Here is a 14,388-nt window from a genome sequence, read left to right as displayed (position 1 = left end):
AAGTTACAAAAATTTCTAAGCCATTAAGTTTGAAATTTAAAATATATAACATTATAAATTGTTTAAATATCACATGGAATATACAAGTTTACTCTATCGCTCAGTATAACGGTTTGTAACAGCCTGTTTGTTGTATAAATCTGTAATGAAATCCAAAAAATCATTTGTTAAGAACATTAATTTTATTTAATTATTATAAAACAGAATTTTCAATCTTTGAAAAATGATTTTATAATCATTTATCAAGTATAGAGAACAATAAAATAAAATGATTAAGAGAGCAAATAAGGCATTTCTTTTCTTTTTCTTCAGGCCACTACCAGTATTTAGCAATTTCTAAAGTAGATAGCATGAAAAACATTAAATAAATTTAAAATAATAATGGCAAAATTTAATAAAAAGCAATTATCTTTAGATTTAATTAATTTATATTCTGTACGGTCAAATTAAAAAATCTTGTAAATATATAAATGTGTAGAGTACTATATAATTAATTATTAATGCTATTAGAAGAATCATTTAAATATTTAAATTATTTAAGATTAATACTTAATTTTAAAACATGTATTGACACAAGAATTGCTGACAAGATTTTTAAAGTTTTTTTATGAATTACAAAAAAGCTGTGAAGTTTAATTTATAAACATTTGTAATTTTTCTAGTGTTTGCTTGGCAAGCATATGGGAAACGCGTGAACATTCCAAAAAACCTTACTTTTCCACGAAAGGTAATTATCTTAATATTATTTTTGTATTACCACAAAATATATTTTAAGTCTATTGATGATATAAAAAATTATAATTTGCACTGACACAATAATGATAAGCACACAAAAATGTAGATATAATATTCGTTTAATGCAACATTGGCATTTTTCACAGAACTACTAAGCTTTTCCTAAACTTCAAAAATAGAATGTTTGTATGTAATTCTTATGATATAAGCTGAGTAAATATGAAGAAACATTGAATTGGTTTAATAATTTGATTTTATTTACAAGTGTTGAACACGAGATTGTGTTATTAACAAATCACATGGCTTCTTTTCCATTTTTATTTACTTGATACGGTATCATTTACACGTTTCGGGCTTTTTTGCCCCTCATCAGTCAACTAAAATAAGAAAATAGTGTATACAGCATTTAAATAATATTTTTTACAAGTAATTTGTACAAACATTTTAAAATACATGTATATAACTTGCATGTACCAGTTTCTCCCGATATGGCACTTGTACACAATAAGTTTGTATTTCACAAACTCGAAGAATGAGGTTATTATAGAGACATAGTAAAATTCTTGTACATCTATTTAAAATGATAGAGCGATATTAAAAATACATGAACTGTTTGGTATTAGCAGAATAAAAGTCTTACTATTATATATCTTCTTTCTTTTATCAGAGACGACGAATGTACATTTTCCAAGTTCATTCAAGTACTTCAGTTGGCAGATTTATGTTGCACAAATTTTATAAAATTCTTCTTTTAGTCAAATTTCTAGACAAATTTTTTCAAGTATAACCCTTTCTAATTTTGGTTTAGTTTGGACTTTCAACTATCAAGCGTTGATTTGGATTGTTCGCAATGGTCGAAATTTACATAATTACGTAGAATAGTTACAAAAATTGAAACGAATTTAAGCCTTCTGGTGGTGTTTTACATAAAAATATTTTAAAAACGTTTTAATCTATAATATATTTAACCAGTTTTTATTTATGTTTATGCTTAAGTCTTTATTTATCTTCAAAATGTGTATAGTCTCCCCGATATCACATTTGTAACTTCATTATGTACTCACCTGTATACTTATTTTGCTAACACTTGCTTAACCAACAATTCTTCATAATGATTTAACAAAATTATTCTTAATATTTGGTTGATTAAACTATCATGTGACATATGATTTAATTGATCATTTTATTTTATTCGCCAAATTGCAAATGCCATTTTTTGACTGGAACCTGCCGACATAAAGAACAATAAGCAAGGGCAGCTGTCAGTTTTTAAATGGAGGTTTATTTTGAGTGGAGGGAATAGGATTTTTGCCCTTCTAACAAAAATTTCCCAAAATAAGGAAAGAACTGAAACAAAATATAATGACCCCAGAAATTAAAATAATGTTTAAACGAAGGCTATTTTTTAAATAAGGTCTGTTTGTAAATGAGAGTGAGAATGATGCGCGATCTCAGCAGTGCGTATGTGTGTCTTCTACGAGTATGCTTTGTGCACGTTTAGACACCATTTGCAGTCGTATCTTCTGTCTGTGTGCTGAGCTGTATAAGTTTATAATGTTTAAGAGAATTGAGTCGCCTGCCAACTGTGAAATACGATCTGTTATTCGATTCTTGAGTGCTAGAAACTTGGCAGCAGCGGAAATTCACCATCAGATTTGTGAAGTTTATGGTAATAATGCTATGAGTGACAGTAAAGTTTAAATGTGGGTGAGAATGTTCAAGAATGGGCAGGTTAATGTGCATGATAACCCATGCCCTGGCTGACCTTCTCGGATTTCTGAAGATATGGTTTGTGATGTGGATAACAAAATTCGAGAGGACCGACGATTCACGATTTCAATGTTACCAATTGAATTTTCACATGTTTCAAGATCAGTTTTGTATACCATTGTTTCAGAAAAACTGAATTATCGAAAATTGTATTATCGGTGGGTTACAAGACTGCTTTCTGACGATCACAAAACAAAAAGATTGGGCAGTGCTTTATCGTTTTTGACTCGATACGATAAGGAAGGAGACAAATTGTTGGATCACATCGTTACAGGAGATGAGATTTGGATGTCTCACATGACTCCTGAGTCCATGCAACAGTCAACGGAATGAGACACATATCTTCGCCAACCAAAGTGAAAGCCAAACAGTCCATTTCAGCACAGAAAATTATGGCAACTGCCTTTTGGGACAGGTAAAAATTTTGTTAGTGGATTTTATGCCGAGAGGCACAACAATCAATTCTGATGGCTATTATGTCACCTTGAGAAAATTCCGGCATGACATGCTAAACAAGCGGTATAGTCTATTGTCTTCCTATGTGATGCTGCTCCATGACAATGCAAAACCACATGTTTCTGCACAAACACAAGGTCTAATTAGTTCTTTTGGACGGAAACAACTGTATCATCTGCCTTACAGTCCAGACCTTGCACCAAGTGATTTTCATTTGTTACGATACTTAAAGGAGTAAGAAGCGCAAGAAATGCCTGAAACGTGTATAAATGATACGAATACGTATCAACTGAATAAAATTTTATGATAAGATTTGCCAAGTTTCTGATTAAATACAATAAATAATTTGTGTTTGAAATACTTAAAGGAGTTTTTTGGTGTCCAACTGTTCAACAATGAAGAAAAAACTGCAGTCATGGATTCGGCTTTTTCACAGGCGGCAGATTTCTTTGAAGTCGGAATTCAAAAAATTGTTGAGCGGTACGACAAATGTTTGAACAAAAATGGAAATTATGTAGAAAAGTAGATAAAAGTATGTAGAATATGGGAAAAAATATATTTAAATGAGATATACAGTATTTTTTTTCTTATTAAAAAACGGACCTTATTTAAAAAATAGCTTTCGTTTTTTATAGCATTGATGTGTTGAAGTGTATTTTCAATTTTTTTTTGTTTTATTAATATAAGTGGTTACAACTATATGAAACTTATAAACCACATTGTTTTACCACATTGTTTTTTTCTGAAATGTTGTTGATAATATTATTGTTGCTTAATCTTTTCTGGATTGTGTCTGTTCAAATTTATTTATTGTTACTGTGGCTATACTTTTATTGGTATGTCAGCAGGAAAATACTTTGTGTATAAAGTAATCAAGTATTAAAATTATATATAATTTACTGATGATTAATTTTTTATATAAAAACTGTACATAATTTATTAAATATTAATGTTTTTGATAAATATTTCAGGAGGATTATGTAGAATGTTCTCGGCATGGTGTCATTTTGAAAGGAACTGAGAAACCGGTAGTTTGATCTAAATGAGATGATGATGTTTTTATCAATAATCATACAGTAAGTAGGTGTGTTTTATATTTCAAATTACAGAAATACCTTTTACTTTTCATTAAGAAAATTAAAATAAAATGTAATATTCCATATGCAATATTACAATTACCTAATCTTTGATTAAGAAATTAATGTTTATATGGGAAAATATGAAGTCTTGGATAAGTATATTTTAGTTTTTGGCTTAGATTATTTCGATTTATGCAAAACTCACTAAACCAACTAACCTTTGTAAATTAGTAGATAAGTTTATATTACTTTTTTATATTTTATAATATAATGTAAAATTATATAATTAATATATTAGATGAAATATATCAAAAGAAAATATAAATTAGCACCTTAATTTGTGAATTTTAAAATAAACAATGTTTTGTTTCTAGATCAATTGTTTTTGGTTTTCTTGAGTTAGTAGTACAATTAATAATACAGCAGAGTCCCAAAAACTCGGCACTCGATAACCCGGCAGTCCGGTTAACTCGGCCACACCCTGGCAGGGCGTAAAAACCCCCCTAGTTAATTTTCATTATAGACAGCTTTATGGCTCATAAAGTATTTTTCTGAGGTTTGTCTTTCAGATAAATTACTGTACACTGTGTATTCATTAATTTTCGTTTTCATGTNTTAGATGAAATATATCAAAAGAAAATATAAATTAGCACCTTAATTTGTAAATTTTAAAATTAACAATTTTTTTGTTTCTAGATCGATTGTTTTTGGTTTTCTTGAGTTAGTAGTGCAATTAATAATACAGTAGAGTCCTGAAAACTCGGCACTCGATAACCCGGCAGTCCAAATAACTCGGCCACACCCTGGCAGGGTGAAAAAAACCCCTTAGTTAATTTTCATTATAGACAGCTTTATGGCTCATAAAGTATTTTTCTCAGGTTGGTCTTTCAGGTAAATTACTGTACACTGTGTGTTCATTAATTTTCATTTTTATGTAGTAAAGGCCTTCATAAAGTATGTACTTTTTATTTGTTTAAGAATATTTGGGCAGTACAAGTACAGTACAGTATTTTTTAAGGAAACACTCTTACTTATTCTTTTTTAATTCCATTCCCGATAACCCGGCGTTTTCACAAACTCGGCCACCCTTCAGTTTACATTCGGCCGCGTTCTTGAGACTCTACTGTATTATATTTTGGTGGCACATTGGCAAGTTACTATCACATCAGATATATATATATATATATATAATATAGCATTAAATACATAAAATTTTTTTATATATAAAAAATATGTACACATAATAATAAATGAAAAAATTAGTATCAAAATGATTTTATGGCACTTCTAGTAGTAGTTCATGGCACTCTGAGAACCACTGTTCCAGATGATTGATTGAATCTACTAAAAAAGCATTACCTTTATTAGAGTAGAATGCAAAATAATAATACAGATTTTATGATTACATCTTACACCAGCGCTGTCCAACTTATCATAGCGCGCGGGCCATATTTTCTTCACCAAACATTTCGGGGGCCAAGAAGGTTGATAAACCACATGACATTTGCATAGTGCTACAGTTCAGTAAGCATTAATTGGTCAGCGAGTCCGATGTTGACTCTATAAAAAGGCGACAGTTCAACACACTGGATATAGGTCACTCTCGTCTAAGTTCGACTTGGGAATTTTTTTGTTCAATAATAAATGTGAATTCTTCTTCCTGGAAAAAATAAGACATTCCCAAAAAAAGACCTAGCGCATTTTTCAGAGAAAAAATTAATATAAGACACTGTCTTATTTTCGGAAAAACACGGTAGTAAAATAATTTTAATATTAATAATAATAATTTAGTAACATAAATTTATTCATAGTAAAATGCACTCGCGGGCCGTAAAAATTATTTGGCGGGCCGTATACGACCCGCGGGCTGCCAGTTGGACAGCGCTGTCTTACACGAAAATCATAACTGTAATTTAAATTTAAATATTTAGTGTTTTTTTTATATTAAATGATGCCAGGAAGATTGTTTTGTTTTCATAGATTACAAATACTTTCATTCAACAACAAGAATAAAAAAAAGGAATTTGCTGACCAGATAAGAACTTCTTAAATTTTGCCATTGGCTAATTAATCATGCATAAATTAGAAATAGATTATCATATTTCTCAAATTACAATCACACACTGAAATTGTAACACTTTTAGTTTAGAAACACACATAATCAGATAGATAAAAAAATAAAAGTACTTCCTGAAGCTGATTAGACATCATGATAGAAAAATACACATTCCAAGATGTCTGCTTTTAAAAAAATACAAAATCTTATAAAATTTCTGAGAAATTAAAAATCATAAATTATGCCAAAGTGCATAATAATGTTTTTGCTGCAAGATGTTACAAAATGAACTAAATACAAGTATGGAAATAAAATTGTATTTGGAGAAGCTACTAGAAACTGCTCACACCACCATATGGCTAAAAATGGTGAAAAAGATGGAAAAATGTAGAAATTTTGTAACTAAACTTATATAAGAATATTAAAAAATTACAATAAAATGGATACACGACTCAAATACCTTATAAACTGCAGCCAAATTTATTATCAATTTCAAACGTTTTCGGTCATCTTTAATGACCTTTATCAAGAACGAATGAAAATCGAATGCTTTCGATTTTTGTTAGTTTTTGATAAAGGTCATTAAAGATGACCGAAAGCATTTGAAATTGATATGAAATTGATAATAAATTTGGCTGCAGATTATAAGATATTTGAGTAGTGTATCCTTGTTACCAAATGCAGTCTACGGAGCGATTACAATAAAATTGTATTAATATCACTTTTAATTAAAATAAATAAACAAACATCTGTAAAATAGAAATGTGTCACTTGTATTAAATATTGAAATAAAGCTTTGTGCTTCTAAAAAATACAGTAATTGATCATTATTAGTTTTCTGTAAGTATAGGTATGTTTTCTGAAAAAAGAAATTTTTATAATTTGTTTTTATAAATTACAATATTAATTACTTTTAAATTTAATTAAAGAATTTTTTCTAACATTGAACTTTTTACTTTCTTAAACAGTCTGTTTGGGGTTCGTATTGGTGTGACGGTCTTTGGAAATATAAATGTTGTCATTTGTTCATCAAGAATTTTTATTGCACTGGAAATAGTGGAAAAGAAGCTGCTAAACAGGTAATGCAATTTTTTTATTAATAAAGTAGGATAATTTTGTATAATGCCTATTATATATACTGTACAGTACATTTATTAATATGTCTGCTAAATATTTTGCTTACTCAAATTTGAACAGGAATCTAAAGGCATATCGATATGATCAAATTTTTTGCATCAAAAAATGGAAATAAAGAAAGTTTTGAAAATGATGTTCATCTACACAGTTATAGAGTACTTTTGAGATTTAATAAATGAACGTTGACAAACTTGTCTATACCTTGCAATAGATATTTTCAGGTGGCAATATAAGTTATGAGAATCAACAGCACTTAAATTGATACACTACTGATGCCATTGTTTCATTTTTATGGTATTTTGAAATATTCAACCAAATACTGTCCTCGATGTATTTAATTTTTATTTCAATGTCATTGATGTTGAATGAGAATGCTTGTACCAATTCTATGAGTTATACCATATGTTTATTTCTCTTGTAATAATAACTGGAAGCCATATTTCAAAGATTAGACCTTGACCATTACTCAGTTTTCCATATTCTTTGTCCAAATTGCCATTTTGTTACATGACAAAAATGCTTTATTTCGATTGGTTGGAGGTTTTAAGACCTTGAATCTAGTAGAACAACATTCTACTTTAGAATTCTCAAATTCAAGAACTTTGAAAAGATAAATTGTCTGCTCCACATTATCAAAGTAGTTTGAATACGATTTTTACATTTCAGAAATTTGATTGAATAGGTGCACCTTAAGAGAAAGTTTCAAAACTATTATTCCTAATCATTTTTTATTGAAACAGAATGTATTTATAAATGAAAATTAGTTATTTAGTGGTGTTTGAATTTTTTCCGTTGTATTGATTTTTGCATCAGCATTATTCATTCTTCTTTTCATTATGCCATTCTTAATGGTTATATGAAGAAAAGACACTATTATTGATTTTCTCATAAGTTCATTTTGGATAAATTATAGAAATTTATGACTTTTATAGAATTAACCAAAATTGGATAATTATAATGGGTTTTTTTGTTCCAAAATATTATATATAGCCCATAATCTTAGTATATATAAAAATATTAAAGAAATGAAACTGGTCAATTTGATTTTATCATCATTGGAGTTAATTATTCTTATATTTCAATTTAAATGAATGAAAATTATTGTAAATTTACTGTTAAGGTAGAATTCCAATTATTTGTATGCCAATCATCAAACCTCCATTATCAGGTCCATCCATCCAGGTCATGTTTTTCTCTGAAAATAGTTTTTGACAGATATTTTAGGCCATGAAAATAGTAAATATGTACCCTTTGTAACTCTTGTAGACAAAAGGTACTGAACAAAAGTATATGTATTCATGCAAAAGAAGATATATAATTTAGTATCTTGTTACATACATTAAGAACTTCACTTTTGACTCTTTAACAAAAATGTCTGAAATATGTTTTTAATTTGAATTAATCATGTAACTGATGATATTCAAGTTTTGTTGCTTGAAAACTGACAAAATATTATTTTTTTCCAGGCCTCGCGTGTAGTCATCTTGCCACTGGACAATGACGATGACTTAAGTTATTAAGTCGAATTCTGTATGTGACTAGTTTACAGATTTTTAAGAGAAATATGACACGAGTTCGTTCACACGTACAAACAGACTTACGCTTCAAGGAAGGAAAAAAAAGGCATTTATGCTATTTTTAATATGTAAAATACCGAGTACGTTTCTGCTCGTAATAAAGTTTTTAAAACACGTTGTGGAAATTGTTCGGCGGTAGACAGCAGGCGTTCTCGCTATATATTTATCGGAGGTTAGTTTACCATGGATGAATTTTAAGCTGAGAAAAACTTCCTGTATCAACCAGATTTTTTGCATTGAATTAGCATAAAATCTGGCAACTTTACTGACATTTTAAAAAAATTATATGTTAATTTAGTTTATTTTAATGCCGTTAAACTAAAAACTAATTTAATTAAATTGAACATTATTAAGCATGTAAATTCACATCTTTAAAAAAGTCGAATTTATTTATTTAAAAAATTTTAAAATTAACAATTTTTTTGTTTCTAGATCGGCCTTCTGGTGGTGTTTTACATAAAAATATTTTAAAAACGTTTTAATCTATAATATATTTAACCAGTTTTTATTTATGTTTATGCTTAAGTCTTTATTTATCTTCAAAATGTGTATAGTCTCCCCGATATCACATTTGTAACTTCATTATGTACTCACCTGTATACTTATTTTGCTAACACTTGCTTAACCAACAATTCTTCATAATGATTTAACAAAATTATTCTTAATATTTGGTTGATTAAACTATCATGTGACATATGATTTAATTGATCATTTTATTTTATTCGCCAAATTGCAAATGCCATTTTTTGACTGGAACCTGCCGACATAAAGAACAATAAGCAAGGGCAGCTGTCAGTTTTTAAATGGAGGTTTATTTTGAGTGGAGGGAATAGGATTTTTGCCCTTCTAACAAAAATTTCCCAAAATAAGGAAAGAACTGAAACAAAATATAATGACCCCAGAAATTAAAATAATGTTTAAACGAAGGCTATTTTTTAAATAAGGTCTGTTTGTAAATGAGAGTGAGAATGATGCGCGATCTCAGCAGTGCGTATGTGTGTCTTCTACGAGTATGCTTTGTGCACGTTTAGACACCATTTGCAGTCGTATCTTCTGTCTGTGTGCTGAGCTGTATAAGTTTATAATGTTTAAGAGAATTGAGTCGCCTGCCAACTGTGAAATACGATCTGTTATTCGANTTTCTTGTTGTTAAATTTAGAAAGGGGATGCGTTTATATGTGTACTCGCTGCTCCGAAACATCTAAAAAACGCTGCATCCTACTGTTCTCAGAAGACATTACTGTTACTCACTCCGAGAATCGTCATGAATGCTCGAAAGTTTTGCCAATGTTTGGCATGTAGCGCTCTATCGATCGTGATTTTCGGAGTTTTCCAATGATGGGATCTACTAGGGGCGACAACGTGTCGTGAATGAGTTAAATACTACACTTTACTAATACACCTGCTTTACGAATTTATTTGTGCACTTAGGTTATCGACCCACGTGAAAAGACGTGGTTTGCTTTGAATAATAACAAAATGGCGATCTTTTTCGGAGGATAAATGTAAACTTTGACACTTCTGACACTTCTTTAGTTAATAATCTTTTGACGAAAATGAGCACTCAGCCCATTGTATCTGCCGTGTCTTGTGAGATTAATTCTTTCAATTGTGGAGTAATTTGTGCATAAGAGAAGTGTAAATTGCGTATACGTCGTTGTGTATAAGTTACGCTTACATTAAGCGCAGCCAAGCTTTCTTAAGGTAAGCGTAATACAGGCAAAACACACGCTAATTAACATATGTTGCGCGCGTAACGCGTAATGGATACTACAACGTGAAAGTAACGCATAACTCGTAAATTATGCGTAACGACAAATAAATTCGGTAAGGATCCACGCGAAAATACAGAAACAAAATCATAATTAGGACACAAAAAAATGGAAGTTTCGAGCAAATGTTTTTTGAATTTTACGTAAAGTTTTCGGAAAAAATTTGTTTTAATTTAATTTTATAGTCACAACGTTTTGTAAATTATAATAATAACTTTACTCGATTAAGAGAATGAGTCAACTTCTTGGAAAAATTAATTTATAAATTGCGGTAATGATATCACTTGATTAAGGATGGGATACGTTGATCTACTTCAAAAATTTTCTTTGTACTTTATATTAAACACTCGATATCTTCTAAAAAGGCTCTAGATTTGATTTAAATACGATATATTTCATGGACTCTGGTTCTTAATATTAGTGAAAATTATATTTATAGAGTTTTATATTATAAATCCAAGTAAATTTCGACTAAAATGGTGTCTAAACGTATACGTTTCATGAAAAAAAACAGTCATACAGGCTACGGCGTGACGCACGTACACATGACACTCAACGATGTATTTAGCGCATTAGTAGAACGTGTGGCACATCCACAGAGCCACAACAGTGTTGTGGCTCTGTGGATGTGTCACCCAGTGGCGTGCCGTCATTAGAAGCGTTGGAAGCGCTGCTTCCCTTGTATTTTATAAAAAACTTTCTGCAAGAACCTGCTTCGCTGGGTTTTTATCTGTGGGCAAAAAGTAACGATAGTGAAGATTAAGATAATTACATTATAGCCAATCTTACCCGTTTTCACAAAATGCTAGAGTTAGGTCTCCCGTTTCCAGACGTTTTTAGAGAATTTTTACATGAGCATAAAAATATGTTCGATTTGCCGAAAAAGCGCAAAAAACCGCCTGTAAATCTTGCATGCCGCATTATATTAACACTTTCTGGTCCCGATTCTATTTCTGAACGTCTCCTGTTCACGTCCAGTCAAACGAACTATTTTCAACGTTTCTGGAACGTTTACGATCGTTCTATAATCGAACCAATATTCGAATTTTATGTTCGAACAAAACATTCGAAATAGAAAGCCAGTTTCAATTACTTTCGGCCTCATGTCCATTTTTATCTATATATATATATATAGATAAAAATGGACATGTATGTCCCTATATTTCACTTTTTCGCCAAAACTACACATCGCACGTGAATGGTGTTTGTATGTGGTAGTAGCCCCAAGTCTTCATTCGTGCACTAGGGGGTTGCGTCTCGATAGCTATAAGAGTGCGGAAGATATGAGGCCGAAAGTGGTTGAAACTGGCTTTCTATTTCGAATGTTTTGTTCGAACATAAAATTCGAATATTGGTTCGATTATAGAACGATCGTAAACGTTCCAGAAACGTTGAAAATAGTTCGTTTGACTGGACGTGAACAGGAGACGTTCAGAAATAGAATCGGGACCAGGTCTCTAATTAGTCTGGAAACGGGGGACCTAATTCGTCCATTCTGTGAAAACGGGTAAGATTGGCTATAATGTAATTATCTTAATCCTCACTATCGTTACTTTTTAAAAACTAAGCGAGGCGGGTCCGTGCAGCTAGTATATATATATATATATATATATATATATATAAAATACTTATTAATTTTAATTATATGAAAATAATCGCGCAATATTTTATTATAACCGCATTATGTATCTTATTACAAATTTTTATACTACACGTGAAAAAAGAAAAAAATAAGATTGCTATTGTATATTCGAATAAAAAGGTGGAATCGAATGTGCTCCTGGATAAGCTGCTTCAGTATGTGCTCCTGGTTTATTTTCTGTTTTTTGTGTTAATACGAATTAGCGGTTACAATTTTTTGGTATTTTGTGCGTCGAAAGGTGGATGGAACAATATTACGTCAAGTAGGACTTTGATCTTCACCCCTTTTTTAAATTATATATAAAAAACTGTAATTTTTCGGTTATCCGGACTTAGAGTGTTCGTTATACTGTAATTTTTACGGGTCCTCATTGCGATCCTTATACAATAGTGGTCACCAAAAATCAGAAACTTAGACCTATTATTTATCGAAATATCGGTACCACTTCCGGTCGAGAGTCGAACACAAGTTTTGAGCCTCCGGTTAGTCTTATTGATATAACATTTAGGTGGTTCTTATAGCACTTTTTAAGTAACTTTGTCGTAAAATTTCGTTAAGATTGGCCCACTAGAATTTAAATTATGGCAATTCTTAGATTGAATTCTATTTTCAACTTTCCACTTCGAATGGTTGCCATGGCAAAAAACCTCTACAATCAACAATTCTGATTTTTCGCTTTTATTCGTTTACTTATAATTTAATATAGCATAAAGTACTATATTAAAGTACTAGTCATATTTCTGGAATCGGGAAATTATAAGGAATTCAATTATTATACTGTACTTATAATAATTTGGGATAATTATATAGTTTGATTTTTTGCATTTTAACTGTTTTCTGCGTGATTCTTAGTATAATATTATATATTTTATAATGGCTGATAGTTATCCTATCAATACAGCACGTGAAGCTGCAAATGAAGTAATCTCTGAGTTAAAAGATTACAATATTGAAAACTGACATTGCAAATTTTCCACAACTCGACATGCAGATTTCATACTAGACTGTATGAATAGAGTAATAAAAATATATGAAGATAATAGTATGTATACTATGCTTAAGGAAATAAATAACAAAATTGATACGTTAGGAAATAAAACTAATAACGAAGAAATTATTAGACCTTCATACAGTACTGTGCTAAAGTCAGGAAAGGCTTTTCTTCCTGCAAATCTCAATATTAGAGATAAGCCTTCAAAGGATGTCTTATTAATTTATCATAAAAAAGATAATATAAATAGTGAAAATACGCAGGAAATTATACAGCAGCATGTTAACCCTATTGCGCTAGGTATTGGTGTCGAAAGAATACGGCGTATAGGTGGTGGAGGAATTGCAATTCATCTAAATAACAAGAATGATCTAAACAAGCTGGAGAAATGTGTGCAGGAAACAATCCCTGAACTTGTTACTAGAAAACCTAAAAAGCGGAACCCCCCATGTAGTGCTTTATTCTGTACCTATACAAATACGACGTGAAGAGTTACTAGATCACATATATTAACAAAATTACATTATTCATGAAAACTTCTCAGATACAGAATTTAAAGAACAATTTAAGATAAAATTTAGTATGGGACGTAAAGATGCGCAATTTATTAACTGGGCAATAGAAGTATCACCACAGATACGGAAATATCTATTAATGATGGGGAAAATAAATTTGCAATGGTCGCGATGTCGTGTTCAAGATTTCTGTCCGATCATGCAATGTTTTCGTTGTTGTAAATATTGACATTCAACTAAATACTGCGAACAGGAAGTTCCAACATGCAGTCAATGTGCTGGAGAACACACATACAAACAATGCCCTAATAAAAATAACGAGCCTAGATGTATCAACTGTTGTCACAACAAATTTAATAATACAAATCATAATGCAAGAGATAACTGCTGTCCCATTTTTAATAGAACTAGAAACACTATCATTGAACGAACGGAATATGGAGTCTAACGGTAACAACAATATACGTTTTCTGCAAATAAACTTAGGAAGAGGAATATCAGCTACATCCCTTCTTGCATCTATCAGTCACAATTATGATATATTACTAATACAAGAACCCTATTGTATAAACAACCCGGCTTGTTTACCTACACGTTATTCAATTCTTACGGGCACAAATAACTATCCATGGGCTATTAACGTTGTTACTAATAGTAA

The 14,388-nt window shown here is 30.5% G+C and overlaps 1 protein-coding gene across 1 annotated transcript in view; it reads left to right on the top strand.

The window, feature by feature from the left end:
• LOC111637757 (pre-mRNA-splicing factor SLU7-like) overlaps window positions 1-8,921 on the top strand; it is a 30,860-nt gene extending 21,939 nt beyond the window's left edge. The window contains exons 9-11 of the mRNA XM_023383320.1: window positions 663-727; window positions 3,933-4,037; window positions 8,700-8,921. Coding sequence (XP_023239088.1) covers window positions 663-727; window positions 3,933-3,998 — 131 coding nt within the window. The 3' untranslated portion in view covers window positions 3,999-4,037; window positions 8,700-8,921. The remainder of the gene's footprint in view (window positions 1-662; window positions 728-3,932; window positions 4,038-8,699) is intronic.
• Window positions 8,922-14,388: the final 5,467 nt, after the last annotated feature.

This window comes from Centruroides sculpturatus, unplaced genomic scaffold (genome assembly GCF_000671375.1).
Source record: "Centruroides sculpturatus isolate CEXI.00-Female unplaced genomic scaffold, Cexi_2.0 scaffold1145, whole genome shotgun sequence".
NCBI lineage: Eukaryota > Metazoa > Arthropoda > Arachnida > Scorpiones > Buthidae > Centruroides > Centruroides sculpturatus.
This window is presented reverse-complemented; position numbering and strand designations above follow the sequence as displayed.